At 46.6% G+C, this 20,234-nt stretch overlaps 1 protein-coding gene across 5 annotated transcripts in view; it reads right to left on the bottom strand.

Moving 5' to 3' along the window:
- Nucleotides 1-92: 92 nt before the first annotated feature.
- The window catches only part of PRRC2B (proline rich coiled-coil 2B), a 46,165-nt gene continuing 26,023 nt past the window's right edge, over nt 93-20,234 (bottom strand). For 3 of the 5 annotated variants that reach the window (XM_063174401.1, XM_063174399.1, XM_063174402.1), the window contains exons 15-32: nt 19,772-19,991; nt 17,084-19,147; nt 16,754-16,953; nt 15,930-16,075; nt 15,341-15,482; nt 14,647-14,726; nt 13,757-13,948; nt 13,419-13,613; nt 12,906-12,992; nt 11,875-11,979; nt 11,071-11,263; nt 9,768-9,865; nt 8,995-9,122; nt 8,148-8,385; nt 6,576-6,752; nt 5,812-5,903; nt 5,167-5,287; nt 93-4,803 (exon numbers count right to left, since the gene is read on the bottom strand). In XM_063174401.1, coding sequence (XP_063030471.1) covers nt 4,663-4,803; nt 5,167-5,287; nt 5,812-5,903; nt 6,576-6,752; nt 8,148-8,385; nt 8,995-9,122; nt 9,768-9,865; nt 11,071-11,263; nt 11,875-11,979; nt 12,906-12,992; nt 13,419-13,613; nt 13,757-13,948; nt 14,647-14,726; nt 15,341-15,482; nt 15,930-16,075; nt 16,754-16,953; nt 17,084-19,147; nt 19,772-19,991 — 4,619 coding nt within the window. In that variant the 3' untranslated portion in view covers nt 93-4,662. The remainder of the gene's footprint in view (nt 4,804-5,166; nt 5,288-5,811; nt 5,904-6,575; nt 6,753-8,147; nt 8,386-8,994; nt 9,123-9,767; nt 9,866-11,070; nt 11,264-11,874; nt 11,980-12,905; nt 12,993-13,418; nt 13,614-13,756; nt 13,949-14,646; nt 14,727-15,340; nt 15,483-15,929; nt 16,076-16,753; nt 16,954-17,083; nt 19,148-19,771; nt 19,992-20,234) is intronic. The other 2 variants (XM_063174404.1, XM_063174403.1) reach the window with 2 other exon arrangements.

The raw sequence follows: 20,234 nt of genomic DNA, 5'->3' as shown, positions 1-20,234 counted from the left end.
TGGGTGTTTTGTTTGGGTGGGTTTTTTTTGTTTTGGATTTGTTTTTTTTTTAATTATTATTAACTAAAAGAACCAGACAAGGGACTGGGGAATTTGAGAAAAGCATAATCTGCTTTATTTTTTTTAATTTTTTTTTATTTAAATAAGGAGAATTCTTTCATATGGAAAGAGCTAATACAATCACATATTTGAAAGGAGAAACAATAGGTACTGAAACGAGGAGAAGGGCAATAAAGAGTGTGCCGCAACTGGCCTGGTGATGCCGTGATTCGAATTCCGGTCCAAGTTAAAGTTTCCAAAAAATATAAACAGGTTGCACATTACACAATTATCCATCGTCTGCCCTTTCAAATATCTGGTCTACATGAAAAGACAAAGAGAGGAAAGGCCAAAAAAAATTTACTATACAGGTCATGAAGTTAAAAGCTTTAAGGAGGACAGTATCCCCTTGAGAAACAACAAATGCAATTCCTACAGAACCAGAGGGAGGATTCCAGCTAAGGACAATGCCTAAGACATGCTAAGGGGTGAGCGCCTCACTGCTGCAGCTGTGATTCCTGGGGACAGTCAAGGACATCTGGAGCAGCCAGAACAAGCCACTAAACCCAAGGGAGTGTCTATGGCCACTGGAAAACCTGGTGGTCTTTGGATTCAAATAAACAACAAAAATAGCTGGACTCTACTGTCTCTTTTTTCGGCAAAATGCAACTTTTCTGTCCATGTGCCACAACTAAGCACGCTGGTGGTTGTTGTAAATTAAATTTTATTCACAAATGCAACTTTCTTATGAAGAAACTGGGTTGCTGAATAAAAAAATAACCAGTGCTACAAGGAATTAACCTGTGCTTAACCAGCCTGGAGCAAAAGGGAGGGTTAAGAAAATGCAACAGAAGGAGGTCCTGGCATGCAGGGGTGCTGGCTGCAACGTGACTGGTGTAGCCAAGAGGTGAGAGACAGCAAAAACACTCAGCTCATTTGGAATACTTATCTCTAAATACACAGCAAGCACAGGGCAGCTTGTGGCTTTGCAGCATTCCTGCCAGGAAGGTGTGGATGGAGTGAGTGGCTCTGAGCGAACACCACACACGGGAGTGCAAGGGGCAGCAAACACATCCAGAGATGCTGGCACAGCCAGAAGCAAGCTATGGGACATCAACAGCAAGACCTGTGCCACTGGCGACTGTGCTGCTTGCCTTTTAAAATATGCTGGAGTGCCTTTTTATTCCTTTTTTTTTTTTTTTAATTTCCAGACTTGAACGTTGATTTGTTTTTAAATGAAGAGCTACAGCAAAAGGGGTGAGGGCAGCAGCACGGACTGGAGCTGCTGGCCATGGCAGGGCACTGATCACACAGGAGCTTCAGACCCTCTGCTGAACAAGAGCAGCACTCAGCCTCTCAACATTCCTGCTGCAAAGGGGCTCCACCTTTCCCTCCCACTGCACCCTGCACCTTTCCCAGCAGATTTGGTAGCTGACTTCCAGTCAAAGCAAAAGCAACTCACAAATGAGTAAATCAGCAATAAATCAACTCTTCAACAGTGCAGACAGCAAGCAGAAGGACCTTCTGTAACTGTACTGATCCCTTCTGTGCATCTCCATCCTCCTCTCCATGCTGGATTTTTATCACCATTCCAGCTCCCTTGGCTTTTCTGCTCCTTTGAGGATCAGAGGCTTTTCCTTTTGAACTCCAGAGCACCACAAACTGCACTAACCTTGGACTAGCTTTAAACAAACAAACAAACAAACAAGCAAAAATATATGCCAGAGAAGGATATTGCACCGTAGAAATTTGGGCTCTAAAACTGCTTTCCATCACACAAAACTCCACTAAGTGAGAGAGAGTCTTGCCAACTGCAGCTGACAGTCACGCAAAGTTGAGAAATGGAATGAAGCTCACATGCATTTCTTGGCCTTTCCTGCACAGAATAATTCAGACATAATATATAAATAGAGCAGTGAAACAATTACTTTTTCACCTAGACCTACAACATCAAATACGTATAAATAAATTCTAGTGTTTTATTCTGTTGGGGGAAGGAATGGAGGGATTAAAAGAGAAACAAGGGTGACCTTTTTCAACAGGAAGTTTTGTAGTTCTGATGGCATGTACACCAGAGGGACTGCAGTAACTTGGATCTTGCAATAACCCAGTTTCTCCCACATGTTTGACCATTTTGAAGTCACACAGGTGGGAGGAAGGAGGTTAGTGTCTTTGTAAAGCTGAAGTAGTGTGTCTAGAGTAGGGAAGAGATGAGAAGGGCTCAGGTAAGTCTCTTTAGCCATTAGTTAGATTCTGGGCTTGTATTAGCTAGGGCCAGCTGGGCAGAAGGATAATAAAAAAAAATCCCAAACAAACAATTCTGCTGTTAATGGTATTTCAAGGGAGAAAACAGAAACAAGGGTGGGATGACTTACTGGAGGTGCAATCTTTGGAAAACACTGGGAGCAGGACTAGCAGATGAGGATGCAGATCTGGGAGATGCCTGAAGGTTGGGGAAATATTTGTCACTAAATCTCAAACCCTGTACTTTAAGGAGGATGCTAGAGAGATGCTGGCACACTCTGCTCTGAAATTAAAATCCATAAAACCTAAGAAAAAAAGAGCTCTTATTTTTTCTTAAAGTACCATCCTATCCCTTTCCCTTCGGGTTCTCTGCCATGTTCCATGGGGACACCTATGGAGAGGGGACATTACTATGCCTAAGTTAGTTTAGGTTTCTAAGCTCTTTAAAGCTACTGTATAAAAATCATATTTATGCCTAGCTTAAAACTTCAAATGCATCCTTAGAAAGTTACAAAGGATCTTTTTCCAGAAAGGGCGGGGGGGGGGGAGCAAACAAAGAAACAAGAACACCTTTCAGATCCCTTCCCCAATACATTCTTTGTTCAAAATATCTTCTTTGGAACCACCACCAAATGACTTTCTGCCACCCAGCAGAGGCTGACACACAGCCCGTGAGCAAGCCACCATCTCCAAAAACGGTTCTGTCCCTCACTTCAGAGTGACCAGCCTACTTTACATTTTGAAAGAGCTAAACAACACAAACCAAGTTAGCTGAAAGTAGTTTTTACTTTAGACTACCATCAGGTGAAAGACTCCCAAGTCCTTTCAGGAACTTTTAGGTCCGTCCTAAAAAAATCTACGTAACACACGCACACACACGCACACTCACATAAACCAAAACCAAACAGCCAAAGAAATAAAACCCAACCTCTCCCACTGGGATCTTCCTTGTGTAGATCATCAAATACTGGAGAGGAGTGGTGAGGTGACGATGCTGTACACACACTATATGCAACTGCATCAGAGTAAAGAACCCTTTGCTGTTCACCTGGGGAAGGAGAGGAGAAGGATTTTTCCAATCTGCCTCAGGAACCATGAGCTTCCAACCCAAACCAGGAGGTTCCAAGTGTGCCTTGCAGAGGGGCTCCCTTACCAATGTATCTCTATGCAAATTTTACAAAAGGCCATGGAATAGAGGAATAGAAAGCAAGACTCAGGGAAAAGAGCAAAGCTTAGGAGAGCAGCCCCGAGGGTGAACACAATATAGGACAAGTCTCAGGAGACACGAAGAATTCAAGCAGCCAAGGCAGGGAGCATGAGAGAGCATCACAACTACAAAAAGTAGTCCATACAGACCCGTTGGCTCTAGCCAACTCTTCTGACCCATGTGCTGTGAGAATTTTTTTCTTCCTAACAAACGTTACACTTCGTAAATCTATGATTTACATTTTGGCGAGTGTTTTGCAGTCACTAAAAAAAATCCGAAACGCACAAAAAGGAAAAATTTAACACCTAGACCTGTATGAGCTTGCAACAGAAATCTGGTGGTTTCAGTTTTTTTTCCTTAAAATGAAAACGCTAAATTTTGTTGTGCACAAAGCACCCCAAAGCTGTGTTGAAGTGGTGCAAGTTTCAGGATTTATGCACTGATGTACTACATATCCTTAGTACACATTTCCTCCTACTGCAAGCACTGCCTCTAGCTTAAAACAAAAATACTGAAAAATTAACAGATGTCCTATCTGTCCTGTGTTTTTTAATCAAATAGTCTGAAAGGCTAAATCATCTGGGGAAATACACCCAAACAAACTCGAACTCTCAACATAGCACAGAACCATATACAAAACTAAGCAGAGTTTTGTCAGAACACCATTTTAGCTGAAGGGAATTCTTTTCTGAAAGGAATGAGGAAAGCAGAAAGAAGGGGGGGAATGAGAGAACATATAAAAGTTCTGCTATAAACAAAGATACAGCTTTTTTGTAAAAACCTCAGCTGCCTTTAAAATGAAAAACCTCAAACTAAACCCCTCTCCCCCAGTTGCCACTCTGCTGAGACAGAAGTAGGGAAGGAGAAGGACGGGCTTTGCCAAGTGAGCAATCACAGCTACCTGTGGATGGGGCACGGGGAGGGGGGAAAATAAAAAAAAAATGGCTAAAGCCACTTAAAAGTCACATGATTGGTTTGTTTTAAAGCAAGCAGGTCAATGTCATATCCACTGTTTCAAACTGCTTTGTTGGGAGAGGGGCTTGAATGATGTTGCTGTAGTCAGTCAGTGTGGGGTGGGGATAGATCTGGTGAGATTTTCAGGAGATCCAGTGGGGTCCAGTCTAAGCTGTGGTGCCTCTCAGGCAGCAGGACCAGGCAGGCATCAGGTGCTCCTAGGCCTTGCTCTCCTCCACTTTGACTGCCTGAGGTTTGATCGCTCCTGTGCGCACTGGCTTCATCTGGTTTGTGGAGGCTGTTTCCTGCAGCTTCACTGCTCCCAGACTGGCTTTGTTATCATCCACCCGCTGCTTTGCCTTGTGACACAAAAACCAAAGCATTAGCTAGGACAGACACCTCTAGGCAGGCAGAACAAGCAAACTGTGACCATCATTCATGCAGGACATTGAATTTGCTCCTGTAACACTTCACATTTAAGGATCTCAGTGTTTCGTGTATTTGGCAATGCAAGTAACTTATAACTAATCTCTCCTGACTTTCAAATCACACAGAATTACTCCTGGACTCAATAAAACACCCACCTACCCAAGGGAAAACAACTCCCACATGGAGCTTCAGTTACACAGCCCTTTCTGCCTCTTCTCTGCAGCCCAAGGCACAAGCACAACAGTGTAGCAGAGAGGTATTTTTGGGCTGTACAAAGAACTCAGGTACACTACCTGCTGGACGTAGTGTCCTTGCACAGAGCCCATGCTCACTGCTGGTCCCGACGGCTTCCCGCTGGGGCTGGCAGAGCTAGGCCTGGAAATCGAAGAGTCGACAACATTCATGGAGTAAATTCTACAATGGAATGAGAGCCTTATTCATGTGTGAAAGAAAAAAAAAAGACAGCAAAGCAGCAATAGACAGGGCACGAGTCTGTGCTGTGCAGATCAGTGAGCTCCACAGTCCAAATGACAACACACGGGTCGGTTAGGAGTAAAAAACCAATAAATTAGTCTTGCAAAAGCCTCGATGACCTGATGTGTCTAGACATGAACACTCCCATCTTCAGGACCAAAAACATTTATTCAATGATCCTCCGATTTCCCATCTTCACAAGGAACAAAAGCACACACCAATTCCAACGTGTCTCTGAGATTCAGTGAACAAGGAACTTCATGCACTTCCCACAAAGCACCAGGTCAGGTACACACACTGGCCCACACCCAGGATGAAAGCCATGACCATGCATTTAGACACAAGTGCTTGGACTGAGGTGAGCACGTTCTAGACATGAAAAGCCAGGTGATCTCGTGCAAGGATGATGGGTGCACCACGTTTCTCTCCCATCCTAAGGAGCCCGAGCTGCGTGGAGGTCTCACCTGTACGTGTGTGGGGACGGGACTGACCCTCCGGAGGACATGCTCTGTTTACCATCGGAGAAATGAAACCCTTTCATTTCCATCTGGGAGGACTACAGAGGAAAATGAGTGAGAGAGAGTATCATCTTTGCATTCACAAATCGCGCATTACTTCATATAAAAACTCAAGCCAAATGTTTGCCCTTCTCCCCATCATGCCCATTAAAGAAGAAATATTTTTCAGGTGAAGAAAGTGAGGCTTGTAAGTGAAATAATCTGTTTGTATTAAAGCACCAAGCCAGCAGCACAAGCAAATACAGAACCTGGAAGTTAATTGCTGTGCTCTCTCTCCCCTAGAGTAAGACAAACTTATGATATGAATCCATCAAACCAGACATGACATTAATATACCTACTCAAATGGACAAGCTTCACAACAGAGTGAAATATCTGGGCAGTATTCCAACTGTGTCTGGAGCTCACCACCCCTCAAGCACTCTGGGGAAACCTGTGTAAACATGTAATAAAACTGGAGACTCCAAACTGGATCAAGGCAGGATGTGGCTCCCTGGAAACAGAATGATGACCAGCAGCAAAAACCTGAAAACTGCTGGCTTGCACTTTGTAGATGAGGGGAAATGGGTTCCTTCATTTTAACAGCAATCCTTGGCTCGGATATTTAAGGATCCCAAACAAGCCATTCTCCCCTTTAAAAAGCAAGGAGTCAAACTTCAACGCAGGAGGGGTTACTGAATGCCATGAGCAGCACCAGGAGTTAATCCTTACCTCCCTGCTGGCAGCAAGAACAGAAGGCTGGGATCCAGGAGGGAGGATTCTTCGGGGAGCTCCTACAGGCAGGTTTTGCCCCTGGGGAAGCTGGATGGACTGTGGCAGAAGCAGGGGCTGCTGGCCAGAGCCGTAGCGGGGCAGAGGCAGCTGGGAGCCAGGCACAGGCATTGTCAGCTGTGTGACAAGGACATGTAGTTACCTTAAAGGCAGTAACAGTCTCGTGTTTGACATGCTGCCTCCCAATACCCTGAAAGCACAGCCTTGCCAAAAGGAAGCTCCCAAACAGCGCGGTCTGGCACGGAATAAACGCAAATGACTGCAACAGAGGGACTTTCACACTGAAATGGATGTTCTGGCAGTGCTGCCAACACTCTGATCAGCTGGGTTTTTAACATGCCATCAAGTTAACCTAACTGCCCGTGGATGGGGGCTGTTCTCCATTCCTACAGCCCAGTTCTCCAGTCTTCCTTCCTCATGGTCACTTCATGGGTCTGTTTTCCCTTCATACAATGGCAGTGTCAGTGCAGTGTCAGGTGCTTTGTTTTCACCTTTGAAAATCTCCTACACTCTTACACCAAAACATTCTGAGGACTGGACCTCCAGAGAAAGCGATGGAGACCTCAGTTCCATGTTTCACAGTGAGCTTCAAACCAATGATGGATAGAATTAAGAGCAATTACAAAAAAATACTGTAGCTCAGGGCTGAGGCACCCTCTGTTCCCTCTGATTTTCTCACAATTGCTGGATTTGGGAGGTTCTATCAACATTTTAGAATAAATAAATAAACCAATCTAAGGCTGGCAAAAGAAACCAAGTTACTTGCTCATGATGGATAAAGCATTTCTTCAAATATTTCATTTGCCAGTGTTCTCTGTATTTTCCTCACCTAAGTTACTTTCAGGATTAACTCTTTACGTCAGCCACAACATAAAAATCCCTCTGAAACAAAAAATAAACCTTAACAAGTTGCACAAGATAAACGTAAGATGAGTTTAATAAAATTATCAAATTTCTCCAGAGAATCAGAGCACATGCCCACAAACACAGCTATGGTCACAGTAGAATTCAATGTTTTTATGTGAACCATGCTTTATTAAAACATTTTCACACATTGAAATTCCTGTTAGGAGTCTGCCAAACAGATCAGCTGAAGCTGTAAATAAGACTTGGACGACAAATGAACTGAGAAGACAGGTGAGCCTTTAATACAAGTTCCTAGTTGCCCTGGAAGCTGAGGTGCTGGGAGAGATGACTGGGATTTGGCTCTCAGAAGAGGTGCTTTTAGGACAACCATTGCATCATGGCCTCCTATGCATGCAGCACTGGAAGGTCTGACTTCCAAGTGACAAAATGACGTCTCAGCAGGGACAGACAAGGTATGAGCAACCATCTCATTAAATAAGGTGCTGCATATGTGAAACCATGGTTCACAGAACAGTGTCTCGGGGAAATCTTCCGCCTCTTTACAAAGAGTTTAGTTCAGACAGACATGTTACAACCCATCCTCAGAAACATGTGGCTGTGAATTAGCCTGGACCAAAGGAGTGGCTCGCCAGTCCTGCTCCTAACCTGTGTGAGCTGAGAGTCCATCATCTGGGAGGCTCCCATACCAGCCTGGTTTATTTGCCCCTCATAAACCAGTGCCTGGCTTCCGTTCATGGGCTGATAGGGGGACCCAGACTGGGTTTTCACCACCTCCAAGGGCTGCATGCCTGGGAAGGCGGAATATGGAGGCTTCAGAGCAGTGCCTCCTGTCAGGACCATGGTGCTGGGCTGGGACAGACTGGGGTGCATGTACACCTGAGACCTGCAGGAAAAAAACATGCTTCAGTCATGATGCACAAAGCCTTTGGAGACTGTACAAGCACACCCTGCCAAACCGTATCTGGCCTGCCATCAGTTGTCAGACAACTAAACTGACAGCTTAGAAATAAACTGTGATGCCACTTTCCATTTTAGTTACCAGGATTTTTTTACTTCCATTCTTAAGCTTTTACAACCACATCCTTGTGTTGCCAGAATATTCAACAGAACAATGTTGTGTAGTATCTGATATTTATGTTTCAATATCCCACAAAACAACCTGTGCATTAGCAATTAAGGGAGGATTCAGGTTACCTAAAGTCTGCAGCAGTTTTGCAAAGCAGGAAAAAATCAGAAGTTAAAGATTCCAACAGCTCTAGCAAATAAGAAGGGTTGTTTGTTTAAACCTCAGTGTTCAGGCTTTTAAGGCACTAACTACTAATTCAGATTTTTCAGTCTCATGCTCCCTACACTGGCACTGTTATTAGGGGAAGGAAACAGCATTTGAACAAAGGGGAAAGGGAAGATGAGCGTGAGGTATCTGACCAATGTACTCAAACATCAGGAACATAAGAGAGCAAGCCACAAGGAAAGGAGAACAGGAAGCAGTTACCTGAAGGGCTGTATGGAGCTGTACATCTCCTGGGACTGGGACACAGGCAGACCACCCCTCAGTCCAAGCTGAGCTTGGGCCTGTAAGGATGTGTGGAGGGAAATGGGAATCTGTTGAGCAGCAGCAGCCTGCAGAAGAAATTAATATGACTGAGAGGTACAAGAGGAGCCAGAAACTCTCCAGGGCTGTTAGAAACCCATCCATTTCCTGCATGAGTCAATCTGCAGTGACAATTACCTACACTGGGCTGTCACCCAGCCCTGCATCATTCCCCAGAACAGCAGCACACACTGGGAACAAACTGCCCAGGCACCCAGAGGTTGATGCCTGCAAGAGGCATTTGATGGACATGAGGGAACCAACATGCTCCTCACACACAGCAGGCAGTGACAATCCCAGCTCTCACCTGCCTGTACTCCACCTTGAAAGAGCTCTCCCCAGCCCTATCAACACCCAATGTACTAATGAAGTTACTCATTACTATTGACTGGCTGGGGAATTCACTGAAAGTCACTTCATCTCACTCAGGCCTCAGCATCTGTTTCAGTTAAAACCACTCCAAGGGCACTGGTACAGAAGGGGAAAACTCCTCAATTCCCTCCCTTCAGTTCCACTAACCTCTGACACCCACTGGGAAGCAGCATTCAAGGAACCTAAAGGGAGCCCCATCTAAGCTCCTTTGGGCTATGAAAGTGAAAAATTACTCCTTGTTTCTTAAGTGCCACCATGAAGAATCCCTGAAACACCACGTGCAAGCTGTGCTGCTCCCTTACCTGTTGGTAGCTCTGCTGCTGAGGTATCGTCTGAGGGACCAGGCGGGGCTGACTTGCAAACACGTGCCCATCCAGGTACAGGGGTGGAATATGGTTACCTGGACATCACAAAAGGCAGGCTGTCAATTCAAGGTACAGGGGAGATGCAGCCACAGCAGACTGCAGATCTGCAGGTCAAGACTATTTCCCACCTCTCAGCAAGTTAACACAAATATAGCACCCATTCAGAAAGTGTCTGTAAAGCTCCTAAATCCGCATACCAACATCAGCAGTAGCAGGATTGCTGAGAATTAATCATATCTTCCTGTCAGAGGCTAAATGTAAACCCAGGTTTCCCACCTCCACAAAAGAATCAGACACTAGCAGCTCAGAAGTTGGTAACCTGTACTCTGAACTAAATGCCAGCAACCTGCTCTGCAATCATCTCATCTTTGCAGCTCAGACAGACAGAAAGAGCAAACACAGTGTTTAAGGCCTTGACACATAAGATGTAAAAGCCACATTCACCCCAAGGGTGGCACCAATTAGTAACTGCTGTGCCACTCCTGTGCTTTTGTGCAGATGTGAACCACAGGATTAAGCAGCAAGATTAGGGTGGGTGAGGAAGGAAATCACCTGACTTGGAACCATCTGTTCACCAAGTGAAAGCTAACAACAGAGTCACTACACATTTCATTCTGTTCCTGAACTGAGACATGAGAAAGAGAGTGCATACATGAGAAGCCCTCTGGGACCCAAGAGTCATCCCATGGAGAGAATCCCAATACATTTCCTCTTTCCAGACACTCTCCCTAATTACACACACTAACATGACTGAGTTAAGCTTTTCCTTTAACTAAAAGGCAGCAACACCTTCCCCCCTTCCCAGAGTTCTGTGAGCTACAAGCCAGTTGCTGTTTTGCTAAAAGCAAAAAGTGCTCAGAATCTGTGGCTTCAAAGGCAAAACAAGCAGAGGAATGGCTGATAATGATATTGGTACTGTTGAAGCCTCTCAGCCAGAGGTCTCTTTCCTTCTATTCTACTGGGCACACAGTAAAGGGTAAGCAAGATCTATTCAGACATCAGACACTTGTCACTACACAGGGAAAGCTGTCTTTGTATTAAGCTTTCACCAGTGACATTCTTTAAAGTGGGGAGACAGTCCCTCTTTCTGCCTTGCCTGGGTTGTTAAGGATCTGTCAAACACCAGCCAGCCAGTTACTCTACACAGAAGCTCTTCTCACCATGCTCTCATCTACAGAACCAGAGGATGGCTCCCAGGTAACAATCAGACAATGCAAATGCTGCTGCAGTTTGCAGGTACCTGGAATAGATGCAGAAGGTGCTACAGATGCCACAGGCATGGGAGGCATAGAAACTCCACCAAAAGAGCTGTAGCTGACACCGTTGGAAGCTCCAACACTGGAAGGAGGCTGGATGCCTGAGCCTGCACCTCCTGGGGAGTTCTGTTCTGGTAAACTCGGAGAGTTTTCCCAAGCTTTACGAGCAGACTCCATCTATGGAAACAAAGAACAATAACTACAGACAGTTCAAATGGGGAGGACATTACCAAAGCCCATAGTTGCTCATCTGTGTCCTGTGAGCCCAAATCCCCTGCACTCTAGACATAGTGGAAAGCTGACAGGTCTGAGGTCAGGGGATTCTACAACAATTTCTAATGAACAAGAACCCTTCACAAATACTCAAACCCCTTGGTATTTGCTGAGGTTCTTGGGCTTGGGATGGAGGTGGGGTTTGGTTTGGTTTATTTAGTTTTGTTGTTCTTGTTTGTACACTTGGGTGAGTTTTGTTTGGTTTTTCCCTCTCTTTACACCACCAGGCTTCCCAGGATCCCTGAGCAGCCACCTTGCCCAGTACAGAAATAGGAAAGCTCTGTTGCACTTGATTCTACAACTGGCAAGGACTTCCTGCATTCAGGACTTAAAACACACACCCCTGCACTCATGGTGAAGAGCACATATGCACAAGTTTTACAAAAGTTAAATAAAGTTTAGCAATACCTAACAGAATACTCTGGGAAAGATTTCCCCACAGAGAAGTGGTATCCACACACCTTCAGAGTGATCTCCCCACAGATGTGGTATCCACACCCCTTCATCTTCCTTACCTTAAGAGTAAGGTCAGCAGTGGGGAAGGACATGGGGTTCAGGCCGATGCAGCGCTGGAGGTGATGATCCCTTCGCAGGATGGGAATGGACTGTGTTAACCCTGCCTGAGGGGAGAGTCATAACAGGTGAATATTTGTGAACTCTGAGGAGAATGGTGTGAGCCACCAAGGCTGACAGAGGTGCAGCTGGGCAGCTCCAGTAAGCGCACATCAAAGAATTCAGTCCCTGGTGGTACTGCATGAGCCAAGTGCCACATTCACCTAGGGTCCATTCTGCTCTTGCAATAAAGGAGGCTTTGGTTATGTGCAAAGACATCCCTCTATGCTGAACTATATCAGCTTCCTCTTAAACATCAGTTTGATCCAATAACTTCCATTTGCACAAGAGTTCTCCTTCCTGTACCATACTTAGAAACTACCTAAGTTTCAGACAAAACCTGTTTCTGAAAAGAAACACCCTATAAGACAAGTCTCCAAAATCAAAACCAGACAGCCTACAAACTTGAAGACATTTCAAAAGCAGCTTTGTGTGTGTCTCACATTGCTGTCTACAGCGGAGCTACCAGCTGGGCTTTCAGTGTGCTCTTGCACAGAAAATAATGAAATCCCCAGAGGGCTGGAATAAGCTGGGAAACCTCCAAAAAGGTCTGACCACCATGTTACAGTTCTCTGCCTTGCTGTGACAGGTGAAACCTTCTCAGGAAGCTGGGCAGTCTGGGTCTAAAGATGTCACCATCTGGACCATGGCCATGTCCAATACTTGTGTGTCTCAGAGGAAAAGAGTGGCCATCTCAGAGATGGCTTTACACAGATCACAATGATAATGAAGTTGCTCTCTACATCATTTCTGTGTTTGTCACACTCATTGTACCACAGTTTCATGACATTTCCATTTTGGATTTCAGTGACATGTGCTGCCTAAACATAAAATATGAAGTCAGATGCAGACATGCTTCCTCTCTTCACAAACATCTGAGGTTTATCTAAGGAGTATCTCCAATGAATCAATGCCAAAAGAAAAAAATACTTACATTACTGGCCAAGGCATCCTGCAATTTGGTGACAGGGTTAGCTGCAGTGCCAGAGGCAGAACCAGGTGGCAAGCTGAAGTCAGAGTCCTGAAAAAACAAAACACATAAAATTTAAATCCAGGTCCATGGGCCACCCCTCTGCTTTTCATGGTTCATGACTCTAGCCTGAATTATGACACTACAAACTAAAGACTGATCTCCAGTAAGCCTTGCTGCAAACAGAAAACACTTCTCAGCACTCAGCAGCAGGCAACCCCCAGAGACACACAAAAGCTTGGCCATGATTTTGTCCCTCACCTCTGTTACCACCCCAGCTGGTCCTTGGGACAGTACTTCCAAGTGGACACTAAATGTTTGCCAGGGCATCCTGAGTGGTCTGGTCTGTGCCAGTAATGAAATCTAAGGCAAACCTACAGCTGGAGCTTCCTCTAAATAATCCTTCTGCCTCAAACCACTTTTCAACCCTCAACAAGATCAAATCACCAAGAAGATAAAATTAAATTCAATCCTCACTTTAGGATTTACTCCAAATTCAATGGGTGGCACAGGAAGTACAGAATCCACGTGAATTTCCACCCCATTAACAGGGGGAATATTCCCTTCCAGCCGTTCCGTTCCCTCCGAACCCTTTCTGTTTTTCAGGGAGCGTTCGTTGCCGATGGGTCCGGGCTTGTGTTCCTTGTTCTGTCCTGAGCCTTGATCTGAATCCTTAACAGGAAAGCAGAGAGGCTGAGACACAAAGACCAAATAACCCAACCTCAAGCCTTAAAAATGCTATCAAGAACAACAACAACAACCACTTCACAACGTCTCTCACTCTGCGCTCTGGCTTGGCTGCGAATCCAGATTACCTTTTTATCAGTTTGCTTCTGCACTTGCTCCTTCTGGCAGTCAGGCTTTGAGTCCACCAGGCCAGCCCCATTCATCTCCTCTGGTTTGAGGGTGCCATATGGAGAGCTGCGCTGAGAGGAGGTCGCGGAGGATTCCCGAGACTCCGCGCTCAAGTCAATGCCACTATCCCCCTGGCTGCCTTTAAATCCCTGCTATGCAAAGCACGAAATGTGTTAAAGCCCCGGACTCCGACCCAGCACCACCGAGGAAAAACATCCCAAAAACCAGCAAGACCACGTCCCTTTGTCAAATCACCATCCTGGTTAACTGCAAAGGAGTTGGGCCTGACCTGCAGCAGCCCTTGGCTGCTCCTTCAGCTCTACACAGCCCTGAGACAGGTGAACGGATGCACCAACCAGACCATGGCTTCAGAGTAAGGAAATGTGTCCCACAGAACAACCAGGCTGAGACTGCCAAACTCACTTCACAGGGGACTCAAACTGAATTTGAACTCTTGGTCTCCAGAGGTGAAGAGTTCAGGAACTCCTCTGCCCTTCCTGCACTAAGGCTACAGCTACACACTGCTCAAAGGCACAAACAGGACCTAAGGGATTCCACCCTCCTCAACCACAGTGTGCACCCAGTGATGAGCATAACCCTGGAATAGCTCTACCACACAGTTACTCCAGATTTATACCCACACACAACACCAAGCAGTGCTGCCTCGGCTCTTTAGGTCAAGATTTGAACAGCGCCAAGCTCAAATTAAAACTGCAAAGAGACGGTTTAAAATGGCACAAGCAGAGTTGAGAGTCACTAAGCACAGATGCAGCAATGAGAAGCATAAAAGCCACCTGCATTAATACTTTATACACACAATACCTTGAAGGGCACCTTAGGAGCCACTTACCTCAGTGCTGGACTCAGTACCATTAAAGGTATTTACAGGCTTGCTCCAGGAATCGCTGCCAGGAGACTGAACAGAGAGTGCTGGAAGAGAATGGAGGGCAGGGTTCAGCTGCCTGAAACACAGCTATGAGCACACCCTGTACACATTACACCATCCACCTTCCATTTCTAGACATGAGAAAGGGTATTTTCACCACCTCAGAACATTAAGTGTTGCCCAGACATCTGAGACATGATGCAGCAGAGAACACAGGGTATGAGGAGTGAGAGTGGAGAACAGGGAGGAGATTTCTTACGGAACACAACAACAAGAGAAAGACAGGTCAGAGAGAAACAAGGGTGGCACTAACCACTCAAGGCTAGAGATGAGAAAATGTAGGAAAGCAAAGTAAGAAAAAGTAGATCCAGCCCAAGCAGCTATAAAATGCTGTATAGCTTGCATAGCTGTAACTTGATGTGAAACAAGGACCCAAGAAGCAGATTAGGAGACTGACATGGCCAGCAACAGGAGCAGGATGGCTGAACAGTAGAGCTTAGAACAGAGGTTACTCCACATGTCTGCAGCTCCCCTCCCTTTCCCAGCATCAGACAGGAGAGGGTTTTTTTCTCTGAACCACAGACCCTCCATCCTTGCTGCATATCCCAGAGGACTCCAGCTCTGTGAAACCCTTTGGAACAAACAGACCCAAGCCTACCTGGGCTGTTGCTCTCCCAGATCTCTGTGCCCAGGCTGTTTCCAGACACTGTTACATCACTCTGCTCCAAGCACAGGCTGTTCTGCTTCTTAGCAAATCGCGGAGGAATGCGCGACTGAAGGACGCGGGCCTTGGCTGGTGCCTGTGACAGGAGAGGCACAGGTGTCAGCCCGGGAGGGTCCCCCAGTCTGACAAGGCTGGAAAGAGCTGCCTTTTGAAGTGTGAGGTTTTCTTCTGGCAACAACACAGTCAGAGTGCAAAGTCCTCCACTGCTCCTGCTGCCCAATATCCCACCAACTACAGCCAGGATCTGGCTTAGAGAGCCAAGCTGCTTTGGATGAAGACCACTCTAGAAACTTAACTCCCAATTAGCAATTGTGCTGCAAGCCAAGAATAGTCAGAAATCAAACTCTCCTTTTCAGACCAGCGGCCCTAAATGCATTTCTGGGGCCCAATACAGGATCTGTACTACATTGGCACTGTCAACTGTATGTTTTTCTGTTCATACAAACACTTTCTGGGGCCTTGTTTCTCTGACTGCAACCCAAACCATGTAACAGGTCCAACTTTTCTGCCTGCCATTCCTCACCTGCGCAGCCTGCTCCTTCTTCCTTCGCTCCTCTTCCAGCAAGCGACGCTGCTTTTTAGTAAGAACCTCAATGAAGCCTTCCCCTGCCATGGAACCAACTTCATTCTCTTCTGCTGTGTTTGACACCCGATTATCAATGATGGTACCTGAACAAAGCACACAGAGAGAACACAGTGCACATGTGTGTGCATATAAAGCTTTGTAATTGCAGAAATTTAAACAGTGCACTTCAAAGAGGATCCATGCCACAGTAAGTTCACCTAGCAACATAGCAGCTACATTTAGAAAATAAAATAATGTATGTAGTCTGCTGACATCTACCAGCCACTTTATTTTGCAGGACTTTGCTGTCTCCTCTGTTTCAAGATGACCACACTTCAGCCAGAGGAGCTGTGTGATAACTCAGGTAATTCTCTTTCCAGAGATACAAATTTCTTGCCTCCCTGCCATTAGCTCAGCCTCTAATTCCCCACTCTGGATTCTTTCTCAACCTCCTTCACACAACATAAATTTAAAGCCTAAAAATACATTAACATCTTAGACAGAAATACAAATATATTCTCCCTAAACACAAACTTTCTATCGAAGAAACATTACAGACACTGTCAGATCAGGCTGAAAAGTTTGTGTTTAAAATTTAACAACAATTTTACCTTTCAAGTTTTTCTATTTAGATACACAAGAATTTTCTTGTTTCTGGAAACAAATGGAAAAAAGCCCCTACCGTGATAATAAAAATTACACTGTATTGAATCAGTCTGGCTTTAATCAGTCAGCCATAATATGTTATCCTCTTAAAGAAACAAATGAATCAAGATACTCACTTCCATAACTCAGCTCAAACTGTGACAAGGCCTCTCCCTTCTCACTTGCTCTTTGTGCAGTGGATTTGTGCTCCTTCTCTGGCTTTTTACCTGGCCCCTCAGCACTCTCTGAGTTCACATGGGAGGCCCTATCCAAGCTGTAAATGGAGTGGCTGCTCCCACCACTGGTGTTGCCAAGGCCTCCTCCTTCTTCTGTAGACCTACACAAGAAAGAAGGGAAAAGATTTAGTTTTGTCAGTAGAATGCGAATAGGAGTGACAAGAAGAAAATGCATGGGGTGTATGTCCACTCCAACATCTGCATATATCACAGATCAGAAAACAACTTTACCTTTTGCTCTTTATCAGGGTCCCATTCTGCTGGCTCTCATATCTGGAAGCTGCTCCCACGCCAGTCCTGACGGACTGCTCTGCAAACCCTGCCGGCTCAGCCTTGCGGCTCTGCCTGTCCACCAGCGGCCTCTGGCTTGAGAAGCTCCTCTTTGCCAGCTCCCTCTTCTCTCCCAAGCTCCCAGTGCTGAGGCCACCTTCCAGCTGGCCCTCACTCTCAGGGGCTCCATCTCTTCTGTCCCGCCGCTCGCTGAAGTCGCTGCTCTCCGACGCCGTCTCCCACTCCTCGTTGGCATGGTCTGAAGAGTTCTGGTAGGACAGCTCAGGGGAGCGTCTGCCCGAGATGCTGCTCTTCTCTGCAGTGCCCAGTTTGGATCTGCCGGGCCACTGGCTGGGCAGCAGATTTGGGCCTCCCTCCTCAGGGTTCCACTGCCCGACTGATTCCCTCTCCTGCCTGAGGCGCCTGAACCGTGGGGGTTTGTCCTGGCGGGGAGGACGCCGCCTCCTGAAGGGCCTGTTCTCTATGTTCTCCTGATCTGCTGAGTAATCCTCCTGGAAAAAGTGCCTTTTGTCATCCAGATGACTCTCATCAAAAACCCGGCTGGAGAAGGAATCCGTGTGTTTGTAAGAATCCTGAATGTAGTCCCTGTCAGACTGCTGCCTGCCCCCAAAGGTGTCTGATGGAGACGAGTGGCTGTACTCTTGCCACCCTCCTCCCCCACTCCTGCCCTGCCACTGGGTGGGCTCCTTACCCATGAACCCCCTTCTCCCATAGCCAGAGTTGCTCAGTCTCGGTGGCAGTGATCTCCCAAAGGCTCTTGGAGCCCTCATCTTAGGATCCAGGCTATTGTGATCATCTGAATAGATTTTGTTGGACCTCCAAGACTCTTTGAAGTCTCCCTTTTTCAAATCACTGTCCTCCCTGTCCAGCACAGAGCCTTCATTGCTGTTCTCAGAGCCCCTCTGCCGGCGACGCTTGGGGAGCTCCTCATACTCTGAGCCTTCGCTGTGTGTCTCGCTGGCAATCCGGCGCCTTGGCTTGCCCCTGGGGAAATCCTCTGGCTGGTTGAACTCCCGCAGCCCTCGGCCCCGGCTGCTCCTCTGGTTATTGTTGTAGACCCCCCTGCTGCTCACAACCGTGCCTCGGCCTCTGAAAGTGAACTCTCTGAAGCCTCTCCCTCGCCCACGCCCTTGACCTCTCCCACCAAAGGCTTGTTCCTCATCAATGAAGATCCAGTTGTTTCTTTTTGTGGGAGGGAGATCATTGCTTTCTCTGGATAGTTTGTTCTCCCAGGTTCTTTCTGGCTTCTCTTCTTCTTCCTCCTCTTCCTCTTCCTCCTGGGATTTCTCAGCCTCTCGTGCAAGGTTGGTTTGGGAAGAACCTTTGTCATCCAGCAGGTAACGCGTGGAGTTCAGCAAGGCAGCAGAGTCATCTGACTCATTTTCCACCTTCTGAACAGGTGCCTTCTCCTTCAGTGGGCGTGAGCTGTCCTCTCCCTCCAGTTTAACCTTCTCCATCTCCTTCTCCTTCTCTTCCACCTTGAGGGCTTTCAGGACTGGTTTTTTAATGGGGCCCGACCGCCGTGTCCTCCCCATCTGCTCTGGGGGCTGCCCGCTGGTGCTGCGGCTCTCAGGAGCCCACTCTGGTGTCTCCTCAGTGGCCTGCTTGGTACTGGCTCCTTCTTTCTTCCAGGGGTCAGCACTGAAGGACTGCTCATCCCGGGGTACTTCTTCAGCAACTTCTGCTGCTGTCTCTGCAGGTTTCTGATGGTGGTTGATATCCCAACCGTTGTATTCAGGCTTCTTCTCTGCTTGGATAAAATCAGGCTCCAGAGGTGAGCACCTCAGGTTTGCATGGCGGCTGCCAGCAGGACAGGCTTCCTGCACACTCTCCTGGTGCTGGAACAGGAGATCCTGGCCTATCCTCTGAGAAGACAGGCAGCTGTCAAAGTCTGCTTGGGCCTTCTTGTCAAAAGCATTCAGATACTCCTCCCCTCTCTCCTCAAAGAGATCTCGCTGAGTGCTCAGACTCTCTGGCCTTCCAGAAGCAGAGTAACTTTCATTCCTGAGAACAAAACAAACAACAAAGAAAGTCAGGTAATGCAGAGCACAGCACAAATCCAAGGGTCCAGGCTGGATACAAGAGGTGAAAAGAAATAAACTGAGGTTTATGGTAAATCATGAGGCAATTAACCTATAAATACAAAATGCTGGGAAAAGCTGCTGTGGCCCCAGGCTGTACTGCCTGGTTTGTTAAATCAATACATGATAAAGAAAAACTGCTCCTATGATGGGCAGCAAACTTAAGAAATTAAGGGAGATTTAACTTCCAATGATGTGGAGATCTGAAAACAAAGAACTGGTTTTAGAATGTCTAAAATAAGTAGGAGACCAACTAGCAATCATCAGATTTTTTGACTCATGGCTTTTTATACCTTCCCGTATAGGTGACAAGGCCCCTCTCCCTCCAAACAGGCCCCAAACTGGCCAGATAGAAAACTTCTGAATAGCTCAATAGCTCTGTGCAAACCAGCTAAAACACTGAGGAGTGTAAGGGTGCTCCCAGATCAGAACCTGGGCCTGTTCACAGACATCTTTCAGGCCAGCTCTAAACCTGCTTGTCAGCAGATGGTTTACAGCAGCACCTCCCATCCCAGCATACATGAGGACAGGGGAATTGTGCACTCACCTGGCATGCAGCCCCTCCATGCTCATGTTGTCAGCCTGTTTCTGATGTGACAGGGAGTATCCTTTGCTCTGCAGGGATGTGTAGCTGTCTTGGCCCCACACTGGCACAGGATCCAAGGGAGCAGTTTTCCTCTCTGCCTGCCCTGCCTGACAGTTCTGATCTTCAGACCGACAGCTGCTCCCACTGATGGAGTCCTGCTGAATCATGGGCTTCATAATTCCTGCTCACAACAGAGTTCATGCCATTAGCACCAGGATTTCACAGACAAGAAGAATTTAACAATCTCCTAGCTTGACTCCCCTTCCTTCTCAGGCAGCAGGTGGCTGCAGCCATGGAAACCTCCCTTGTAAAGGGGAGCCTGTGGTTGGAAAATGCACAGCTGGGAAATACACCTGGAGTGATACAGAAGATGACACAGCTCTCAGAGTCCAGCCCACACAGACACTACACAGCATCACTGGCT

This window comes from Melospiza melodia, chromosome 22 (assembly GCF_035770615.1).
Source record: "Melospiza melodia melodia isolate bMelMel2 chromosome 22, bMelMel2.pri, whole genome shotgun sequence".
Taxonomy (NCBI): Eukaryota; Metazoa; Chordata; class Aves; order Passeriformes; family Passerellidae; genus Melospiza; species Melospiza melodia.
The sequence above is the reverse complement of the archived record's forward strand: the minus strand, read 5'-3'. Positions and strand labels throughout refer to the sequence as shown.